This window comes from Ambystoma mexicanum, chromosome 2p (genome assembly GCF_040938575.1).
Source record: "Ambystoma mexicanum isolate Mex_15411 chromosome 2p, UKY_AmexF1_1, whole genome shotgun sequence".
Lineage (NCBI taxonomy): Eukaryota > Metazoa > Chordata > Amphibia > Caudata > Ambystomatidae > Ambystoma > Ambystoma mexicanum.
In genome coordinates, this window is record NC_090923.1 from 1,209,668,153 (window position 1) to 1,209,691,208 (window position 23,056).

At 47.3% G+C, this 23,056-nt stretch overlaps 1 protein-coding gene across 3 annotated transcripts in view; it reads right to left on the reverse strand.

Moving 5' to 3' along the window:
• The window catches only part of LOC138567347 (deoxyribonuclease-1-like 1), a 184,839-nt gene that overhangs the window by 48,877 nt on the left and 112,906 nt on the right, over positions 1-23,056 (reverse strand). For all 3 annotated transcript variants that reach the window (XM_069645461.1, XM_069645463.1, XM_069645462.1), the window contains exons 2-3: positions 5,153-5,380; positions 1,763-1,851 (exon numbers count right to left, since the gene is read on the reverse strand). In XM_069645461.1, coding sequence (XP_069501562.1) covers positions 1,763-1,851; positions 5,153-5,296 — 233 coding nt within the window. In that variant the 5' untranslated portion in view covers positions 5,297-5,380. The remainder of the gene's footprint in view (positions 1-1,762; positions 1,852-5,152; positions 5,381-23,056) is intronic.

The following is a 23,056-nucleotide window of genomic DNA, read 5'->3' on the forward strand; positions in this document are numbered from 1 at the left end:
CTGCCAAACGCTTCCCCCTAATCTGCCAACTCACAGATGCTTACTTTGCTGCCCATAGGACTCAATGTATTAGAGCGAGAGAGGGAGAGAGGGGGAGAGAGAGAGAGGGAGAGAGGGAGAGGGATGAGGGTGAGACAGACATCCAGCCATCCGCGCGATCAATCCTGCGATGGCAAGAGCCCTAGCCAACACAACCAATGACAACCAAGACCGAGCTGGAGACGATTACATGGACCAGATCGACTTACGTTCCCGCCAGCCATGTTGCAGGTCGTTAAAGACTTCATGACGACATAGCCGCATTAGACCGGAAGCATACGTGCAGTAGGCACCATCGGGACACTCACACACCAACTCACACGAAGAACATACATGTACAATTCTATGAGCTAGAGGACAGTACCACACATCCTGTCTGCATGTTTGTTATTTTTTCATAAAGGCCAACTATTGCTCTGCAGAAACTCAAGATGCCAGAAACAGCTTGTGTATATGCTTGCAGACGCTACTCGCTATTTACCCTATGGATGGACAAGAGCATTCAAAGGACCTGATCACTCATTGCATAGGCTTAACTCTTGTTCAGTCATATTGGAAAGATAAACAGAAATTAGGTAGGCCTCAGACAATCCATTACACTACACTCCCTTTACAGAGACCTCGAAGCTGCAAGCTGCTGAGCAAGCGGAATTGCCCTGGCAAAGACTGCTACCGCCAAGGCCATAATGTTGCAAGTGACCTTCCTCACTCACGATGCCACGATGAGCCCAGCTACAGGACAGAATACCTCAAGCTAACATACAAATCAAAGTAATTAGACTTCCCTAGGCCGACCTGATCTGATGCCAAGACTTGGAAGCTGGGAAGATGCAGCCATCCCACGTCTGAGGCTGAACCTTGCAACATAATTGCAACAATCCACCTACGATATGCGATGGGACTGGACTGTTCTCATGGCATTAGCAAAGACCTCGTTGTTACACAGTCATATAGTCACACATTATTGATACATGTTATACAAGAGCAGGTGTCTCGTGGGCTGGGAACAGTGCTGATCCCAGGCTTGGAGGCCCGCAGACTGACCAATCAGCACACTGGGGGACAGGGGATGACAGCCGGAATCTCCAGCCAATCATCAAGAGTTCTAATGTAACATTTCTTAGGTAGCAATTTTTGGGGGATGAACTAAGTACACCACCTGACACAGCAACCGCCAATAATCACGCACCCCATATGTCCCTATACTGGACCTACCGCTCTGGGTGGGAGCCAATTCAGCGTGGCATTAGGTTCAGGGAAAGATCTTGGTGAGTGACGACGATTGTGACGTCACGAATATACAAAAAGGTCCTGCAAGCTGAACTTGTTGAAGATGTACTCGGATGGAACTTGATGCCTTGTATGTTGTCCCTGCTCGTTTGACTATTATAAACGGCAGTTGACCTTTGCTCCTTGTGTGGACCTCGACTTCTTTGGGACATTGGAAGGAGCTAGGGCCTTCTGTGAGCTGGATGTCCGGCTCTGCCAACCCCAGAATCTACCCTAACAATTTTTAAAATGTTTTAAACTAGTCATCTCTTCTAGTAATTGAATAGTCACCTAATTCTCTTTACTATTCACATGCAATGTAATGCTCGGTTTTATTTCCATGCTTGCAAAGATTGCGGTCTTATGAAGGGCCTTCACCTGGCAGCGCTTCGAAGCCATAACAATGGCACTAGGCACTGTACAAATATTACATAACATAACTTTAACAACTCACCTGTTGAGCTCCTTCATCAGTGCGGGAATGGCACGCCCCCTGGCGTCTTGCACCTCCTGCAGGAGACAGATGTCGCACCGTGTCAAGATCTGCATATAGTGTGGGAAGAAACAGGAAGGAAGCATTAAGTGTAGTTCCTCTGCAGTGCTGTGGCAGGTGCAACGCTGACAGGAAATACCCATATGATACAGTCTGCTTTAGGTCAGACAAGAAATCAGGGATGTGGGCCCTAAATGGTAGGCCTTGCCTAAACAGTGGTGGGGGGGCATTCCCACAAAATACCAAATATAAATCAAGATACAGAAATCCACTGGTAGTTTTCAGTAACTGAGTCCATAGTAGCTTATCCTGTTTTTTTTACAGGAGCTGGAATGCATACCGTGCTATCAAGGCAAACAGTGCAGATATTTTTTATAGGAAAAACTACATAGGATTCTCAGAGCTAATACCTTTTATTCATAATTGCATAAAATGTACAGAAATTATACATTTTATACATAACTGTATAAAAGGTATTAACTCTGAAGAAACTTTTTGGATAATGCAAAGAACAATCTGCACTGTTCATCTTCATAGCACGGTACTCCAGACTCTTTAAAAAAGAAATAATAATTTGTAAATAACCTTTCTTAAACCGATTGTGGCCCGCAGAAGACAAAGCAGTGTCATCAATAGTGTGACAGGGCCTAACAGCAGGCCAGGCCACGGCCCCCCACCCTTGCACCCTAGAATGCAGCTTTGGCTATGCTATTCGGGTCTAGCAGCACATGTAGCCATCCACACTGAAACCCTTGACGTGCCTCAACACCTCTGCCATTACTATACAGCGACAACCAATGGAAAGAATAATCAGTCTAGCTGGCACACATTGAATCTTTCAGCACTAGCAATCTATCCGAACCCACCAACAGCACCCACCCACGTGCCTGAACTCCGGGCTGCTTACTGGAGCCTAGCCAGCTCACCAAAGTCCTAACCCAGCATATTGCACACATGCATCTTTTCATTTAAACAATTAGAACCTCCTACACATGGACTGCGGTCACAGAGAGATTTACAACCACAAAGCGCATTGAGGCCATACACATGGGGAAAGGGCGCTCTATAACTGACAAATACAATACAATGTGACAGCAGTGGGCATGTTACTTACAACGTGTTCATTAATGGTTACTTATCACGTCACTTAAGACTCTGCTGTGTCTGTTGCTGGTCCCATTTAATCTCTGAAGGCTTGGGCCAGAGCAAACTAAGAAGCAGCCCATCCACTGTAATTCACGGTTGAATGTTGCAGTCTAAAGAAGGATGCCTAAATGCACTTCACATTTTAGCCACAAGATGGCAATGAATGACTTTGCATAACAATATCTTTGGAAATCGTTAGTGGGGGCCAGAGCCCCTATTAAAAAGCAGTTTTATTAGACTGCTGAGGGTCTTCTGCAGCTAGCCCTGGCTCACTTAAATCCATGGCTATAGGACTTTCCCATACAGCCTTTATTTTTGTGAGGTAATGCCATTATTTGCCAATATGGGTGATGGGGCTAAACAAGGCAGTGAGAGCTAACATTTTACAAAACTATTGATTGTGTCCATTGGCAAATGTGTAATCTTTTTGATATGACGCGGTAAAGGGTCAGCTCTTGAAAGGTTATCCAGACATCCAGTGTGCCTGTTTGTGTCTCCCCTGGCTGTATTTTCTGAATGGTTTATGACACGCAGTGCTTTGTGTAAATGAAGTATTCCAAGATGGAGGTACATGGTGTCCAAATGTCTTTTGTGCACAGAAATTCGGGTTTGCATTGCATTTTGCCCCGATAATTTGCTTTTACCTAAGATCCTGATTTGATAATGAGTGGGTGTAAGAAGGGGGTGTATAAGCCGTACAAGGCATCTTTCCGTGGGGCATTTGGGTATTGACTGCTTGACGTTAGAAGTGTCTAGAAGTCCTAATGTTTTAGGCGTTTTTAAAATGTGCGTCTGTCGGTTGATGTTCGGTGGAAAATGCTCAATGATGATTCACATTTGGGTGCATGTCAGAAGGGTATCAGGTAATGTTATCCCCACCAATAGTATCACCATATAGATGGTCGTGGAGTAAGGCCATAGGCGATATTAGTGAGGATAATTTATGGGGTTATTAGGACCAGGGGTTGCGGGGGTGACCCGCGCTCCATTAAAAAAATGATGGGGGTTGTGGGGGTGTCCCCTGCAGGTTCCATGGCTTAATATCGTCGCAAAAAAAGGCACAATTTTTTATGACGATATATTTGAGGGGATATTAACACATGGAACAGTCAGAAGCAGCTGTTTTTAAGCTGAATAGGTCCCAGATTTATACAGAGTAGGAAGCCAGCTCCAGCACCCCAGGAGCATACTTGCCAACATGACCCATTCCAGTCTGTAGGTGCTTATCCAGTTCTGGTTTTTCCTTTGCATTCTTGGACTCGTAGTCTGAGTTTTATAATGGGAAAAGTGGAACTACAAGTCCCAGAATGCAAAGAAAAAACAGGTCTAGATAAGCACCTACAGATTGGAATGGGTCATGCTGGCAAGTATGCATGAGTGGAAGGCTTTATACCACAGTGCCAAGATGGAGGTCCAATAGAACATCTAGCAGCCAACAAAGGGGCCCTCCAGGTGGAAACCAGTAGTACAGAGGACAAGCAGCCCCCGGGATCCTGAGCAATCCCATGTGTTAGGTCTTGCCACGTGGGTCGTATAAAGCACTACTGCCAACCTGTCAGCAGAATCAAGTGTTGGAAGGGATGCAGGCGGCAATGACAAGGGACCAAGGGACACGTTCTCCAGGGAAGGCCTTGTGATAGACTCCTCCCATCCCCTGGCAGAATCCGCTGGATGACAGTTTGACCGGAGCCTTGGCAGTGCCAGGGACCTTAGCCTGCACAATACGCATAACCAGAGCACAAGATCTGCTGCCTGAGGTCTAACCTGCGAGACGTGCAAACTTATGCATAGCACTGCTGTCTCAGCTCGTGTGAAGTGCACCCTAAGGGACTGCCCGGCTCCCTGAGAGAACCGACCCTGCGGCATGTAGAACCTGAGGGGTAGCACTGCTGCCAGAGGTTTGGGCCATCAGATGCGTAACCCGAGGTAGAGATGTACTCTTTGGCCTGTAAGATTTGCACAGCATTTTCGGCAGCTCTGCTGCTCGAAGTCTATAAGGGTTCCATGTGATTATATCGGCCGCAGTTAGTTTGTAAGTTTACTTTTTTCTTGTTTTTTTGTAAATTGAGGGGTCCCCTCCCATACCTTCACCATTCCCCATAATATCCCTATACGCACAGTCACACACTGTAAGATGACCACCCTTGGCGATGGAGCTAGGGTGCAAGGTCTGGGAGACTGCATGGTCTTGCCAATCCCTCTTACCTGGACTATGGTGTTGCGGATGGTGATTTTGGCCATCTTTGTCTCCCCGAAGCGTTGGGCATTGAATGCGCAGATCCTGACCGGGGCAGCCAGAGGGCAGATGAACCAGAATAGCGCCAGATCCAGGATACCGGGGGCCCTCATGGCCAATCACCTTTCTTCAGAGAGTAACCTTGATTTCAGAGACTGTATGCCATGGGCTCAGCGCTGTCGCCCTCTGCCAAGGACCTATGGGTACAAGTGGGGAGAAAACACATATGAAACATGCATGTATCTGTCTTACAACATAGAGAATGCCTTACACAATGGATTGGGACAGGCTGGCGAGCTGCTGTCTAGCATGTAGAGGGGGTGCGCTTGGAATTCTTCAGCTCCAGATGTTGCTACAAAAGTCGCATGTTTGACCCATACCTCTGAAAGCCACCAGAGTAGACAGCTGCATTATCAGTATAGAAGGTCGGGAAGGCTGGGGAAGAGTCAACCACTTGTCAAACTCACAAAGGCCAAAGGAATTGGGAAGTGCCATTCACAGGCATGTCCTTTGGGCTATGGGATCTGCTAGTCTGCTTCACCCCAGCCCTTAGTCTTTGAAGCTCTGGGACACAGCCAGGGAAATACCCAGCGTGCAATCAGTGAGCTAGAGTAATTCATTGTGCAATCAGGAAATCAAGCTAGATTAACTAATTGTGCCATCAGTGAATCCATTGCATACTTAGACCAAGTCATTGTTGGATTCCCTGTGCTACCGGTGAACACATTAAATAGCTAGATTAAATTCATTGCACTACCAGAGAGTCCATTGCATAGCTAGACTAATTCATTGTGTTACTGGGCAATCCACTGCATTGGAAGACTAATTCTATTATGCTACCAGTGAATCCATTGCATAGCTAGACTAATGGCATTGTGCTACATGTTAGTCCAATGCATAACTAGACTAACTTGATTGTGCGGCCAGTGAATATATTGCATAGCAAAACTACTTTCGTTGTGCTGTCAGTGAATACATTTCAGAGTGTGGTAGCTGAGCAGTGGGACACAAGGAGCTTGCAGATCTTATCAAACCTTACTTTATTTATGCACTGCATAAGGGGTGATGTAGCACCTACCCATCCCTGTGGTAAAATACAATTTCTTGAATACAAGTGTTCGGGTCAAGTTAAAAGAGAAGTGGTATTTCTTCAAAGGGTTGCCCTCTCCCCCACTCTGGTATCAGGATGCCTATTCTTATGAAGTACCTCTCTACTCCTTAGAGACACCCTAATCTAGTTAACAAAAGGAATCTCTAATGGTGGTAAAAAAAATTCAGAAAAACAATAAACCTAGTCTTAAGATGTCCTTTAGCCTCTCGGCTACCCTAGTCTAACAACAGAAGTCCAAAAAAGGTTAAACAACTAAAAGTTCAAAATCCATGCTTTAGGAGTCCATCCCTAATCTGAAAACAGTGTTATAGTATCAGTTCCTTATTCATGCTATTCACAGTCTTCGACCATCACTGTCCTTTGTGGCTACGCCAGATGTCCCTCTATGGATGCTCCCTCTGCTCTGTATCTATCGGCAGGACAGGCCTAACGGGACATTAAGTTTGAGTGTTCCTCCACCGGGTGGGGAATGGGCAGGGTCTTTCCTCACCCAGTCTTTCACATATGTGTCTGTTCATCCTTCATGATAGATATGGTCTCTCCTACACCAGAACTTTATTAGTACTCTCATCAGGTCCATCGTGGACCCTGGCACTCTTCTGGCGCTTGGCTTTGTCAGGATTCACAATAGGTCTCTGCATGGACCTCTTTTCCAGGCTTCCCAAGATGGTCTCTCTCAGGAATTCCTTCAAGTCTAGGTTTCAGAGTTCTTAATTGGCCTTATGCCTAGCCCATGGCTTCCAAATATATACCTCAGGCCTTTCTCCTATGCATTGGTGTCCACCTTGGGGTTGCTGATGGAGGTCCTATGCTATGCACCTAAAATTCTCCATGGGCAAATGGAAACACTGCCAACTTTCCAGGCAGTTTGTTTGAGCCAGACTCCCTTCCCAGTAGGTCAGTAAGATTCAGCTGCTTCTCAGTGTGTCTCGTCAGGCTCCGCCAATGAGATGTTTGTCACAAGTTTCAGCCTCCTGGCTCTCCCCTGGGTGAAGGGAGTAGGAACAGACCTGTCTGTGTCCCTCAGGAACTTCACCCACTCTGGGCATTTGTGGCCCCTTTTATATTTCTCCACCTGGGCTTGGGCCTCTCGCCACAGGTCGTTCCCAACTTGCTTTTGAAACTGCAAGTCTCACTGGTCTTTCCATTAGTAGTGGTTGTGACTACATGACTACTGCTCTGCAGAAATAGAGGACTGGGTAGGGAATACAACGCCACTGCTGTAAGGGAAAAGCAGCTTTAGAATAAAGGGGCACTCTGGGATTGTAGACAGGAGTGCTTAGGCAAGATTACAGCACTACATGTCAAAGTTAATGAAACTGTCTTTAAAGAGGTATAGCAGGTAGGCTTCCAAGTCGCTAGGGCCCTTTAAGGCTGGCTGGGGGGCCAGTACAGCTTCAAACACAGATTGTTTCTTGTCTTGGAGCTCTTTAGTGTAATCGAGCTGGTGTCGAGACGGTCCAGTCTTGCTTCCCAATGGCGCACACGGTCGAGACGATGCTTCTGCTGGGTTGAGTCTGCATTGGATCAGGTGAATTGATGGCTACCTGCAAGTTGAGTTAGCATTTGAATTGAGTCGAGATGATGCCTCCTTTGGATCAAGTTGGGGATAGAGGCGGGCTAGTAGGTTAATTCTACAGAGTCTAGGTGATTATGGAGCCCACGCAAGATGATTGGCTTCAACTGACCAAATCGGCGTCAAGAAGGCTAAAAAAAAAAGCAGGTAAGCAGTTAAAAGTGCTTAGCGCGCCAAAGACAGTTAGTCGACCATGGCAGAGTCGGCTCGAAAAGCATCTCAAGGCAGAAAATAGGTCTTGCATGCTTCTGGGAGACCAAGACTAGTATCTACAGGTCAAGGAAACTCCTTTCTTCAGCCCTTCCCAACCAGGACGGTGTGTAGAGAGCCCTTGCAAAGTTTAGTCACCGTCACTGAACGGGGTCCTGAGTACTAGTGGTCTTGGTTGAAGTAAGCAATGTCCCGATTTTTTTGGGTGGTTAGGGAGAAGAGCTTGCCTCGTCCTTGGAGCTGTCCGTCTTCCCCTCTATGGTAGAGGGCTTTGGAGCAGACTGAACCCCAAACAGATTAATCGATTAAGGAGTGGGTCCCCCCCCACCCCAATATAGGCAAAATGCCACAATGGATTGGTCCATAGCATGTCTGTTTTTAAGGGTCCAATCCAGGCTGCTGTAACAAGTATCCTTTGCATTCTGATGTCATCCTGAAAGTGCCTCATGTGTAGTAAGTGGTAAGGAGGACATGATGTTTGGGATCTCTAGCAAACCCCAAGATGGGGGACCCATCTGGATTGAAGCTCTCTGCTGGACTACAACTCCATCCCCTTCCCGTCTGCCTAAATCAAAAGGACTCCAGTAATCAGCGCTCTAGTGAGACATGCTCATTGTAATGTGAGACTTGCCAAGGAAGTACCAGTTCACAGCTTAACTTCTAGGGAGTGTTACTGTTCCCTGGGGGATGCGGCTAGCCTTTTCCAGGGGAATCAAATGGAGGGCGTTCGGGGAGAGGCGCAAATGGTTGTGGATACAGCCAGCCCATAAAACATAATACATAGCATGTTCCATCATCAATGAGTCAGTGTTCACACGGCTGACAATACAATGACATTAATTGATAGTCACTGCGTAATTGTGTAATCCCCGAAGCCGCCATGTAAAAACCATACATGTCTTCTATTTCGTTTTTTTCAACTGCCCCCATGCAGTTGGGGGAGACAATATTTGATCCATAGGGGCATACAGTTAAAAGGCCATCTCTGCCTTTTGGAACTTAAGGTTCCAGCAGCTGTGTTCAGGAATGTACATGTGGCCTTTGAACCTGCTCAACTGCCACAGCAGGGCAGCTGCGTGGGATGTCAGTAGACAGCCACAGCAAAGGTACACGAGTGTGCTTTGCTTTTTGGAAAAAGGTTGATTATTGATGCACACCTCAAATTAAATGTCAATGAAACATACATTTAAGAGATGCTGTAGATAAATTTTAGGTGCGGGGGAGGAACTGAGGCCATGGCACAAGACCCCTACAAACAAGAAACACTTGGAATGAGGATTCAACAAAGGAACCCTCCCGTCCCCTGCACACTTTAGGATGTTTGGACTAGGTCCACTACTGTTTTCTCATATTAATACAAAAAACATAAACCAAAGAGTTCAGTTGTGTGTTTTTATAGCAAAAGTTTAGATATAAAGTGTCAAATACACAATATTTCAAAAGGAGAAACATTTACAAATTCAAGAAGCAAAGAAGTGCAATAGTAGGTCACAATAAATTTGAAACAATGGTGGAATCCAATTCATGTGGCGACGCGTTTGGAGGATACTTTCCTCTTCTTCATATGGCCAAAATTGAATTCTTCATACAAAAGGAGAGAAACAAAGGGGAGAACGTTTGTACAAGTTTTTTTATACCTTGAGGTAATTCATTAAACTCATGCTGTGTATTTCAGTCTCATCTGTGAGCCAGAACAGACTACATTGTCAGAGTAATTGTAATTAATCTAGTACCACAAGGGCACATTCATACCCAGTTAAATTCAGGGTGAGGGGAGGAGAAGAGGTTCAGAGAGACGTTTCTAGTCCAGTTCAAGAGAAATCATTGTTCAAAAGTGTTTAGAAAGAATGTAGGTAGGTAAAGGAGCCATATAGGACAAGATATAAGAGAGTTCAATTACCAGTAAGCAAAGTGTTCAAGGGCATCGGGTGCAGATAGAGATCCTTGGTGGTGAATCAGACAATGTGTAGATCCTCCACGGGAAATATAGTTTGCTGTAGTCAAGAGGAAAACACAGCTGCAACAAAAGTGAGGAGCACGCGAGTAGAAATCAAACTATGATGAGAGGTAAATTCAACCCTAGGCACTAGACGAAATGTAGTACCTGTGGAGTGTACAAGAGGAGTGGTAAGTGCTGGAGAAAATATTCGTACGGCGTGGACGCCTGATATATTCGGGGTTCATTCCCGTTAAACACTGTGTAACTTCTGTTCAACGTTCATCAAGAGTCAGCAAAGTACTCTAGAGAATATGATATAAGTGTGAGCTTGAGAGGAATACTAAAACAACATATTGATACAATACTATCCACAACTAAAGTGTTAGCTGATGAAAGAAATACCTTGTGGTATACGCTTAGTAGTTATGGTGCGCGAGCTGTCAGGCACAGCGTGCTGGTAATGCGCTTTCTTCAGTGGGCGGTGCTCCTCACTTTTGTTGCAGCTGTGTTTTCCTCTTGACTACAGCAAACTATATTTCCCGTGGAGGATCTACACATTGTCTGATTCACCACCAAGGATCTCTATCTGCACCCGATGCCCTTGAACACTTTGCTTACTGGTAATTGAACTCCCTTATATCTTGTCCTATATGGCTCCTTTACCTACCTACATTCTTTCTAAACACTTTTGAACAATGATTTCTCTTGAACTGGACTAGAAACGTCTCTCTGAACCTCTTCTCCTCCCCTCACCCTGAATTTAACTGGGTATGAATGTGCCCTTGTGGTACTAGATTAATTACAATTACTCTGACAATGTAGTCTGTTCTGGCTCACAGATGAGACTGAAATACACAGCATGAGTTTAATGAATTACCTCAAGGTATAAAAAACTTGTACAAACGTTCTCCCCTTTGTTTCTCTCCTTTTGTATGAAGAATTCAATTTTGGCCATATGAAGAAGAGGAAAGTATCCTCGAAACGCGTCGCCACATGAATTGGATTCCACCATTGTTTAAAATTTATTGTGACCTACTATTGCACTTCTTTGCTTCTTGAATTTGTATATGTTTCTCCTTTTGAAATATTGTGTATTTGACACTTTAGATATAAACGTTTGCTATAAAAACACACAACTGAATTTGTTGGTTTATATGTTTTTTGTATTGATATGAGAAAACAGTAGTGGACCTAGTCCAAACATCCTAAAGTGTGCAGGGGACGGGAGGGTTCCTTTGTTGAATCCTCATTCCAATTGTGCTTTGCTTTTTGGCATGGAGATTATAAAAGTTAGGTCTGATTGGCGGGGCTCAAATTCAGAAATAGAATTGCCTGCATGATTGTATTGCTAAAAAACAAAAAAGCTCAGGCTATTTCATTCACTCTTGCACATTGCATCCAAGTGGTAACCTCCTCTCCTTGGCCTATTCCCAGCCTCAGGCTTGCAATGGTCAGTTACCTGATGTTTTAGATTGATTTTAATTAAGCCTCGAGGAAGTGTGGCACTGTGCCGCATCATATAGGCTTTCACCATGTAGTGGGCCACGAGGTGCCGAGTCTCTCTGGACAAACCGGTCACAGCATCCCTTTAGCTCTGATGATGCTCTTTGCAAGTAAACCTTGACTTCTTCATTCCCTTTCTGGTAATTTTCCACTTGGATTTCACAGTCATCTGTGAGCACTGATAAGACGTGCTTTGGCTGGTTTAATACAATCTCCTTCTCAAAATCTGGGGTGCGGGTGGGTAGGGTGTTGTGCCTTCACCCGTTCCGCAACAAATGTGTCCCCAGTCTGGGAAGGTCCATGAGTGATCCGACTATTAACTTGTAGCTCACACCTCAGGGGTAACGACAGTTCCCTGCTCGGATTGGGAAATCAGGGGAAACAGGGTGTCCCAGGACTCCTTGTTTCTCCAGCTCTCATCCCTGCTTCTGGAATTCCTGGCAGGATTGCCACATCTCCTGGGGAGTAGCAGGCCCAAGGGATCCCACCCAATCACACCCAGGGAGGCTCATTGGGTTGCAGCCAGACCACCCCCATCCCTAATGGTCTACTATTCATGGATACAAAGATGGAGAGTTCAGCCAACTCACCACACTAGCTATATTAATCTCATTGTTCTACCAGTGAATACATTGTGCCGCAAGTTTAAGTAATTAGTCCATTCGTTGTGCTACCCGTGACTGTATTGCATAGTTAGATTAATCCATTGTGCCATTCACTGAGGTAGAGTGAAAAAGGGGCACAGTTAGACTGATTCAATTGTGCTGCCAGTGAATCCATTGCATAGCTAGATCAATCCATTTTGGTACTGGGAAATAGATTCCAAAGTTGCATCATCAAATCATTGGGCTACCAGCAAATCCATTTGCCTGGTTTGTTCAGTTCCACTGTTGTGTAGATTGTGTAGATTGTGCCACAAGATAATACATTGCTAGATTAGTTGTTTTTTTTTTAAATTTTTTATTTTGAGAATAAACAATACAAATCAAACTTGCAGCATTAATTACAATAGACTCGTAAACATCAATTAACACTCGTTACTGCACCCCAATTCCCCCCCCGCTCAAGAGCTTATCAACATTTCGGTTCTGTATCCACTGCGTGTGGCTGGGTATCGCTTCCTTCCGAAGCTGCAGGGTCCACTACTGTGCCAAACAGTCCTGTAATTAACATCCTCCAAGCCGTCAGGTTACCTACATCTTCCTCCCCGCAATTGCTACATGCCTCCTGCCATGCCACCGTTTCAGCCTCCGCCCATTTTTGCAAGTCCCGCCACCATACCTCTATCCGTGGCTTGTGGCATTGCTTCCAGCTCATGGCTATCCTTCTTTTAGCAAGCACATATGCCAGGTCCCTCAGTTTCCCAAGGTGTTTAGTATTCCGTGGTCTGGGAAACCCTCCCAGCAGGCAGGCCCAGGCCGTATCTATGTGTAGCGGGACCCCTTTGTCTGCTAGTTTCCGTGCCACTTCCCCCCCAAAAAGCTTCGATCACTGGGCAAGAACAGAACATGTGTGTCATATCTGCGTCTTCCTCATCGCATTTCGGACATGCTTGTCTTCCTGCGTTCGCAAACTTAGATATTCTTTTCGGGGTCATATAGGCTCTATGCATTATGTATAGCTGTATTTGCTGCAATCTAGCATTTCTGGACACTTTCTTATGGTATCCCATGGCCCGTTCCCACATCCCATCGGTCAGCTGCGCCCCCACCTCCGCTTCCCAGTCCAGCCTCAATTCCATCAAGTCCTTCCCCACCCGGGTCATCACCACCTCGTATAATCTAGAGATCTCGTGCCCTCCCTCCGATATGTCATATATCGTTCCAATTAGAGCGTCTGGTTCTTCCACCAGCACAGTCTCCGGCCAGGTTTTACGGATAGTCTGCACCAGCCTAAGATATGTAACATATTGGCCCCCATGCAACCCTGTCTCTTCTCCCAGGTCTTCGAATTCTTTAATAGCCCCTTCTTGCCATATATCTCCCAATGTGGCCAGCCCAAACGATTCCCAATAGGTCCTGATTATCATCCTAAGCTGGCTGTCTCCCTTGGTTAAGGCAACTAGCAGCACCTGTGGGGAACACGGGCACGGGCTCTCCATCAATTGGCATGCTCTGTGCCACATCTAACACCCAAGCAACAGCATACTCGGGCTTTCATTCAGTTCAAGTCTAGGAACCCAGATGATCTCTTTTAGGTAAAACGGGGCGCAGTCCTGCCCAAACAGCCTAGATTCAGGAGTTTCTTCGTCAGAAAGCCATTTGGTTACATATTGCAATTGGCTGGCTACATAATAGGCCTCAAAGTTCGGCAGCTTGATGCCCCCTCTATCATGGAAGTTCTGTAGCTTCCATAGCGCAACTCTATTGCGGGTGCCGTGCCACAGGAAGTCCCTACACATGCTGTTTAGTTTGGCAAAGAACTTCTTGGGTATCAGGTGTGGTATATTACTGAAGAAATGCAACAGCCTAGGCAGGACCACCATCTTGAGCATCGCCCCCCGCCCCATCATCGCCAGCGGCAGCTTCTCCCAAAACTTCATTTTCGTGCGGATTTTCTTCACAGCCACCTCTGTATTGTGCAAGTGTTCCCCCTCCACAGTATGATATACATCTATTCCGAGGTAGCGGAAAGAATCAGCTGCCCAAGGTATGGACAACACTGGCAATCGTTCCAGAGGGACTCCTGTGTAGCTCCCCAATGGAAACATGCTCGATTTTTGGGGGTTTACCGCTATGCCGGACAGTTCCGCATACTTTTCCATGACCTCTAAAATATACTGGAGATTTTCCTCCGGATATTTCAAATACAGTAACAAATCGTCAGCATATAAGGATATTAGGTGTTTCTCTCCCCCCACTTCAATGCCAACCAAGTCATATTGTTGTCTGAGGTACACTGCTAAGGGCTCCAGGGCTAGAATATATAACATCGGGGACCAGGGGCACCCTTGTCTAGTGCCTCTACTGAGTTGCCACCTCTTAGATATCACCGATCCCGTGCGTACTCTGGCCAGTGGTTCGCTGTACAACAATTCCACCCACCTAACATAACTCGGCCCCATCCCGTATTCTTCCAGGGCCGCCAGCAACCATGGCCACCTCACCGAATCAAAAGCCTTGACTGCATCTAGGGACACCACCACCATCTCCTCATCGCTTCTGTTCCCCTCTTCAATCACCCGGTGGAGTCGCCTGTGGTTGTGAGTTATATTTCTATTGGGGACATAGCCTGTCTGATCTGGGTGTATCAATTTACTGATGACCCTTCATAGCCTATTAGCCAGGACCGCCGTCAGGATCTTGCTGTCCTGGTTCAACATCGACAGCGGCCTATACGAGCCGCAGCAATGCCCCGGCTTGTTGGCCTTGGGGAGCCGTACGATTAGTGCTTCTCCAAGCGTATCCGGTAGCCGACCCTTCTCAAAAGACTCATTAAACATCTCTAGCATAGGGGGGAGTACCTCTGCCCTATATACTTTATAAAACTCGCCCGGGAATACGTCCGTGCCCGGGGTCTTGCAGGTGGGCAGCTGTTTCACCACCTCCTCTAGTTCATCCAGGGTAATAGGTGCGTCTAGTTCCTCCCTTTCTTCATCACTAATCTTAGGTAGTTCCATGTCTTTCAATGTTTCTCTAATCTCCTCCTGGTTTTCCCCTCCTCTGTCCTCATAGTATTCTATAATAGTCAAAAAATGCCCCATTGACTCCTTCCTGGGTGTCAACCACCTCCCCGTCCTCTCTAGTTATTATCCTAATCGGGGGCCTGGGGGTTTCGCTCTTATATAATCACGCCAACAAGCGGCCAGTTTTGTCCCCACCTGCATGTTGCCTCTCGACATATTTTTTGTAGTTAAGGTTGCAAAGCCTTTCCCAAAGCTCCGCACACCTCTGCTGCAGCTCGAGTACAAGTTCCGCGTCCCCTCCTGCCCTGTCGCTTTCGCGCTTCAGTTGCTTCTCCGCCTTCTCTAGTTCCATTAGGACCCCACCCTGCAGGCCTTTTGACTTAGAAATGGCAGTACCCCGCAACACAACCTTAAAAGCCTCCCAGAGTGTACTCACTGAATCCACACTGCCCGTGTTCACCTCAAAGTACTGCAAGATCGCATCCCTGATGTCTTCCCTGAAAACTGAGTCTCTAAGTGCCTCCGCGCGGAGGCGCCACGTCGGTATCCGCGCCCTTGGGCGACAGTACTGCCAGGTCAGCACCAGGGGCGAGTGGTCTGACAGGACCCTTGCTCTATATTCTATTTGGGAGGTCTCTATAACCACATCTGGCATGGCAAAAAAATAATCCAACCTCGTATGTAAGTGCTGCGGAGCAGAGTAGTGAGAGTACTGCTTGTCATTAGGGTGTTTCAGTCTCCAAACATCCGGCAGCCCAAAGTCCTCTAGTAATGCTGTTTCACCACCTCCTCTAGTTCATCCAGGGTAATAGGTGCGTCTAGTTCCTCCCTTTCTTCATCACTAATCTTAGGTAGTTCCATGTCTTTCAATGTTTCTCTAATCTCCTCCTGGTTTTCCCCTCCTCTGTCCTCATAGTATTCTATAATAGTCAAACAATGCCCCATTGACTCCTTCCTGGGTGTCAACCACCTCCCCGTCCTCTCTAGTTATTATCCTAATCGGGGGCCTGGGGGTTTCGCTCTTATATAATCACGCCAACAAGCGGCCAGTTTTGTCCCCACCTGCATGTTGCCTCTCGACATATTTTTTGTAGTTAAGGTTGCAAAGCCTTTCCCAAAGCTCCGCACACCTCTGCTGCAGCTCGAGTACAAGTTCCGCGTCCCCTCCTGCCCTGTCGCTTTCGCGCTTCAGTTGCTTCTCCGCCTTCTCTAGTTCCATTAGGACCCCACCCTGCAGGCCTTTTGACTTAGAAATGGCAGTACCCCGCAACACAACCTTAAAAGCCTCCCAGAGTGTACTCACTGAATCCACACTGCCCGTGTTCACCTCAAAGTACTGCAAGATCGCATCCCTGATGTCTTCCCTGAAAACTGAGTCTCTAAGTGCCTCCGCGCGGAGGCGCCACGTCGGTATCCGCGCCCTTGGGCGACAGTACTGCCAGGTCAGCACCAGGGGCGAGTGGTCTGACAGGACCCTTGCTCTATATTCTATTTGGGAGGTCTCTATAACCACATCTGGCATGGCAAAAAAATAATCCAACCTCGTATGTAAGTGCTGCGGAGCAGAGTAGTGAGAGTACTGCTTGTCATTAGGGTGTTTCAGTCTCCAAACATCCGGCAGCCCAAAGTCCTCTAGTAATGCCTGTAATACCCTGGCCGCCGGGGTGGGCCGATCAATCTTCTCATCAGACCCATCTGCCTTTGGGTCGAGCACGCAGTTAAAGTCCCCTCCCCAAATAACCGCTCCACCCACACACGCGCCCAGGTGAGTACATAGGGTTCTGAAATACGTGGCCGTGTTTTGATTGGGGGCATATGTAGTTATAATACACACCTCTCTATTCTCTACCAAGGCCCTCAGCATGACCAGCCTGCCCTCCGTGTCCACCACCTCCTGTATGAGTCGGAGCGGAACATGCGGTGCCACCCAGATCAGCACTCCCCTAGCATAGGCAGAGTACGGAGAGCCCACTACTGTGCCTCTCCACTTTTTCCCCACCAGTTCCAATATTTCCTGCAGCAGCGCAATATCAATCCTCTGTCTTTTAAGGTACATCATGACCTTGTTCCTTTTTAAATAGCTGTTAAGTCCCCTGACATTCCATGTTACGATCTTAAGGTCTCCCATGGCTCATGAGTATCTTCTTGCTTCCCATGTAGCGACTCCCCTTTGCCCACGTGATACAGATAGCATCTCGTTCTAGTAGCTTCTCGTACCATGTCAAACCCCCTTTAACTATGTACACAGCAAAACCCCAACTTCCCTCCCCCCCCGTCCCTTCCCCAACATCACACACCCCAACTGCTGCTCAGCTCCAGCCTCGGAGCTCAGGCACCCCCACATCTAGCCCTGCAAGCACCGACCGATGCAGAGCTCAGTAGGGCGAGGTCGCCCTAATGGCCACCCAACTAAAACTATCGTGGGGTAAATAGAATCGTTCCGTAAGGCTCCCGTTAAGTCAACATTAACCACAGTGCTTATGACAAATAGTGCAATCATCTGACCTTCTCTACCGAAGGCTGCGCAAACAACTATATTCAAGTCCCACGTGCCACGCCATCTTGCGACGCCATCTTCATGCCTCCCGTATCTCTTCCGATCTCTTTCTCGTCCGAACTTCTGACTCCTGGGGGCATCCTTGTGCATCGAGCCATCCCATGGCATCCTCCGGGGTCTCAAAAAACAGAGTTTTATGTTCATGAATGACTTTCAATTTTGCGGGATAAAGTAACATATATTTGTGGCCCGCCTCCCTCAATCTCCGCTTTACTGACCCAAAATTCATGCGGCTACGCTGTACAGTCCGGGTATAATCCGGGTAAGCCGTGATGTTTGCCGCTCCTCGTGTGATCGTTCCTCCCTTACGAAAGTGTTCCAGTATCCTCTCCCGGTCGTGGTAGTTGAGAATTTTGGCGATCATAGGCCTAGGCGGGTTCCCCGGCAGCGGCCTCCTCGTTAGGGCTCTGTGTGCCCTTTCTACTGCAAATCCTTGGGATAGGGCTCCTCCGGGTATCTCTTGTAATAACATGGATTCAATGAATTCCGTAGGATCACGGCCCTCCATCCCCTCCGGCAGGCCCACGATGCGGATGTTATTGCGACGGGCTCGTCCTTCCGCCTCCTCCGCTCTGCTCTCCAGGTTGCTCACTCTTTGTATCAGGGCGTGCAATTCGGCTTTATGGGAGGCGCAATCCGCAGTATTCGGGCCGACTTCCTTCTCAAGGGACTCCGTGCGCTCCGCCAAGGCCCTGACATCCTGTCAGAGTAGGTTAACGTCCTCTTGAACCTCTCCGACCTTGAGGTCCAGCGCCGTTTTTAGTTCGGTGACGGCCAGTTCGAGCTTAGATTCCCAGGCCGCCCTTAGGTCCGCAATCGCCGCCAGGATTTCTTGGTTGGCACCCGAAGTCATCGTGCCGCTCGCAGCCAGCTTGTCCCTGCTCTTGGTGATGTCCTGACCTGGGGACGTCTTAGTGAAGTCGTCCAGGGTGGGCTGTCTCGCCTTCGGGCTCACCGTCCTATTCGACATGACCCAGGGAACCTGTAGTTTGCTCAAGTGACAAATGTGCACGCAGTGCGCCGCCTCCGCTGGGTCACCGTGCGGCTCACTTCTTCCTTTGTTCCGGACCCTGGTCGGCCATTTTGTGTCGTCCTTCGTCTCCGGTGTTCTTTATCTCATCCGCACCGATCTCCGCCGCCGTCACTCCTGCACCATCCAGAAGTTCACCATGCGTAGCCCAATCATTCACACACCGGCATGTGTTTTGTCAGTGGTCGGCGGTCCGTCTTAACGCACTTATTTGCCCGGATCGTTGCAGGATCTCGGGAGCTCCTCCAGAACGCGTCCTCTTACATGGCTCTCGTAGCCACGCCCCCCCATTGCTAGATTAGTTTCACTGCTCCATTCATTGTGTTATCAGTGAACCCACTGCATAGCTGGATTGATTAATCACGCTTACCGGGGAAGCCACTGCATAGTTAGATGAATTAATGGTTTCCTTTATGGTGCTATGTGACAAGGCCAGTACGCACCCTTGCCAAGAGGCAGCTGGGGAACCTCTCAGCCGGTGTGTGGAGATATGGAAAGAAGAATAGAGTTAGTCCACCAAGTCTGGGGACGGTGGCAGCTGAAAGGAACCATATACCGGCTTGTCGTCCTTGTGCCAGTATGCTTCTGCACAGTCCACCTGTAGCTTTTGTCAGGCCTTCAATGCAAGATACTTGCTAGTATTTCTCAGTATCTTTAGAAGACCCTGCATCCCATCCTGAATCCAAGAAGAAGCATCTGAGCGTGGATCTCGATCTAGCACCATGCAGTTATGAGGAAAAAAACAACGAGTAAAAGCCACAGAGAAAGGGAGATACCCAGCGAAGAAGGAAAACTGCAGCATCCATACAGACATGTACTGCAAGTTTTGGGGATCCGTGACAAAAAGGGAGACAACAGCAGGGAGCAGCCGTGTCCATATGCAGCAAACCGGATGACCTCGCTGGGCTGCCGCGAGATACTGGCAAGCCTGTGCAACTACCCATAGACTCTCTAGACCACCAGGGACCAAGCGGGGAGACTCACAAGCCCTGCCCCATGAGACTTACCGCAGGGTCAACCAAATCTGGCCCTACGAACACAAACCGCTACCTTGCCAGGCCGCCATTGCCATAATACGACAGACCTGCGTGGGGAAAGCGGGCAGGGATTAGCCCGCTACTTATGCTTTTTTTTTTACTTTACACACTACCCAGGTGGGGGATACAGGGTCAGATTGGCTAAGGTGAGAGACCACATCAAGAGAGAGGGGAGAATAAAGGGGAACAGGAAACAGGAAGTGGGGATTATTAGGGTGAGGACAACCAAGAGACCAGCTAGGAGGGTGGAAGGAGCAGTGAATGTTTGAGTAGATTTGTGCAGCGGGTGAGGAATTGGCTAGAGAGGGGAAGTGGTACTGTGGGGTGAGTGTTTATTTTTGATTGGTGAGTATTTAAAAGGATTGGTGCAAGGATTGGTTGTGGAACGAATGGTACTGAGGGAAAGAAGGGTGTCTGAGTAGTTTGGAGGGAGTAGTGGTGTGGAGCAGGAAGGGGGAGAGTGAAGGAATGAGTAGTAGTGTGCAGGAGAGTGTAGGTGTTTGGAGAAAGAAGTAGAAGAGTAGTGGAAGGAGGAGTAACTTCAATGGGTGGATGCAAGAACTAGGAGGAGTGAGTAGATTCAATGAACAGAAGATTGGTTGTAGGAGCAAGGCGGAGTGGATAAGAAAAGAGTAGGAAAGGGAGAAGTGAGAGTGGGTGTGTTAGAGGGAGCCTGCATCAAACATGATCCACGTCCTGTTAGAACACTACACTCTCAATAGTGTATGGAGAGGTAGGAAGTCCCTGAGGAAGTTTAGCAAGTCAAGGCATTCTGCCTTGTGGTCCTCACCACTAGCAGAAGATTAAACTAGACAGTAGAGGTTAATCTTCGGTAGCTATTAACCTGGGGTCAGCAACGCTTAGTTTAGGGTGGAGGTGCTACATGAAACGAGAGAGGGGCGGCCCTAAGGACCTCAAAATCTACAAAAAACCCTCACCTGTCTCTAAGACTGGGCATAATTCTTGTGCCATCTGTGACAGCTGTCCATGAACCCATTGCATATTAGATAACATCATTCATAACCCCCTTGTACCTTTCATTGTGCTACCAGTGAGACCATTATATAGCTAGATTAATTAATATTTCCTGTCATTAGGCTACCAGTGAGTCCACTGCATGGCTAGTTTAATCCATCACTACACTCATAATACCAGTTGAATTCAGTACATAGCCAGTTTAATCTATAAAGCAAGGTACGCATGACTTCCCTTGCCCTGCTCCATCCTCCCTCTTTCTCCCCCTGCCTACAATCACGCAATCAAATCATGCAGACTAATAAGATTTGCCACAACATGCCAAAATACTGCAGACAGTAAAATCATAAGGAAATAAAGGAAACTGATGAAAACTACCCTAAAACACCTTCAGGTCAGGCAGTCAACCAGAGACACTATAGAAATCCCACTTCCACACCTCAGAAGGTGACCAACAACCTTCATATCCAGATAAACTCCGAAGCGTCTATACGAACCCAGCTACTATAAGCAACCCACCAGACCACAGACAGAAGAAGTAAACTGAGAACAGGCCATACCTCAAACCCAGCAATCGCTACTTGACCCACTCCACCAAGGAACCAACCTGCTATAAAACCACAACTGCAAGAACCACTGCCTGCCTACTAAACGCATCTTCACTAGATAACTAACAGTCCCAACAACCCCCACAAGGTCAACAGGATGATGACCCTGACCCCAGGAAGGACCTACTCAGCCTCTTCAAATCTTAAAGACTTATCCTGGGGGGATACAACAACTGACCCACAGACCCTTCCCTCACTGCCAATACCCACTGTGGAATGGTGGGCAACAGATGCAGCTTGATCAATGCATTGTCATTTGCCAAACAAACCTAAGACCAAATAAGTCTCCTTTTCATCATGGAAACCTGGCTCTCTGATGATCAGTCACCAGTCATCCATGAAAGTATCCCACAAAGAGTCAAAAGCACAAGCATTGCTTAAAGGAGAGGTTGAGGAATAGCAGCGGGTGAGAGAGACTATATCAAAGTCTAAGTCTCAAGACCCTCTGTTGACATGAAACACGTGCACTTATTTGCTCCATTTCACACATCTCCAAGTTCCCACCTCATAAATAGATCATCATCCTACAGTCCAGTATTCGCTGACAAACTTGCAGATGCGGCCAGCAAACTATCCATGGATCGCCGAGATCTCGCAATACTTGGATATTTCAGCATCTGGTTCAAGAAAGAAGATCATCCCATCAAAAGATCCCTTGCCGCTAATCTCACTGCGCTACATCTCAAACAAATGATTACGTGTGCCACCCAAATAGATGGCCACACACTAGATGCCATATTCTGCAAATAGAGCATAATCACGATGTGATCTCCAGCCCACCTTCTCTAGGGAGACCACCTATCCATTATTTTACGGTCTTCGCAGAGGCACCACCAGTGGTGGAATCCTCGATAGATCCTGCAACCATGACAGACCCTGGAAAAGGGTACGAATCAGCACTTTATTGGAAAGACTTCAAGCAAACAAAACGATCACTGCACTGGATCTGCCAAAAGCTACACAGGATAAGCAACTGTGCAACCTTCATGACTCGATTAACTCTGCCTTGGACGGCATTGCACCAAAGACACTTTTTAAAAAACGTACAGAACAAGAAACTTGCTAAATGGTTTACTCCCAAACTAAAGCTCATGCATAGAGAAAATCAAAAACAGGAGGAAAGAATCTGAAATCAGACAAATTTGGCTACCACCAACAGCTACATTTCTAGAGAGCAGAAGTCAAAGCTAAAAGAGTTCACTATACACAGGATTGGCACAACACAGCCAAAATGAAATGTTTAAGATCACTCAAGAAATCAAAGACCCAAGCCGCCTGCAACACAACCCCAATCCTGCCTCAAGAGCTATGTGACCAGATTGCGATGCACTTCAGCAAAAAGATCCTACTAATCCAAGAACACCTAGATAGTAAAGCACCAGCACCCCCATACACTACCAAGGAGACACCACCCCTGGCACCATGCTCCCCCTTGTTAACCTCATTCTGCCTCTTCTCCCTACAAGACCTACTCGATACCTCCAGAAGTTTCTGCGCCCTCCTAATTGATACAAAACCACCACAAAGCATCTGAAATGGCCACCTGTGTTCTTATCCTTGGTCAATGCGTCAGCCAGGCATAACTCGTCCAGATGCTCATCTCCAATGATACTCAATACCAAATCACAATGTCAAAAACACAGGAAGGACCCTCTAGCCATACCTGACCACTCTCACCAACTCCTCGCTACTAAAATCTTTC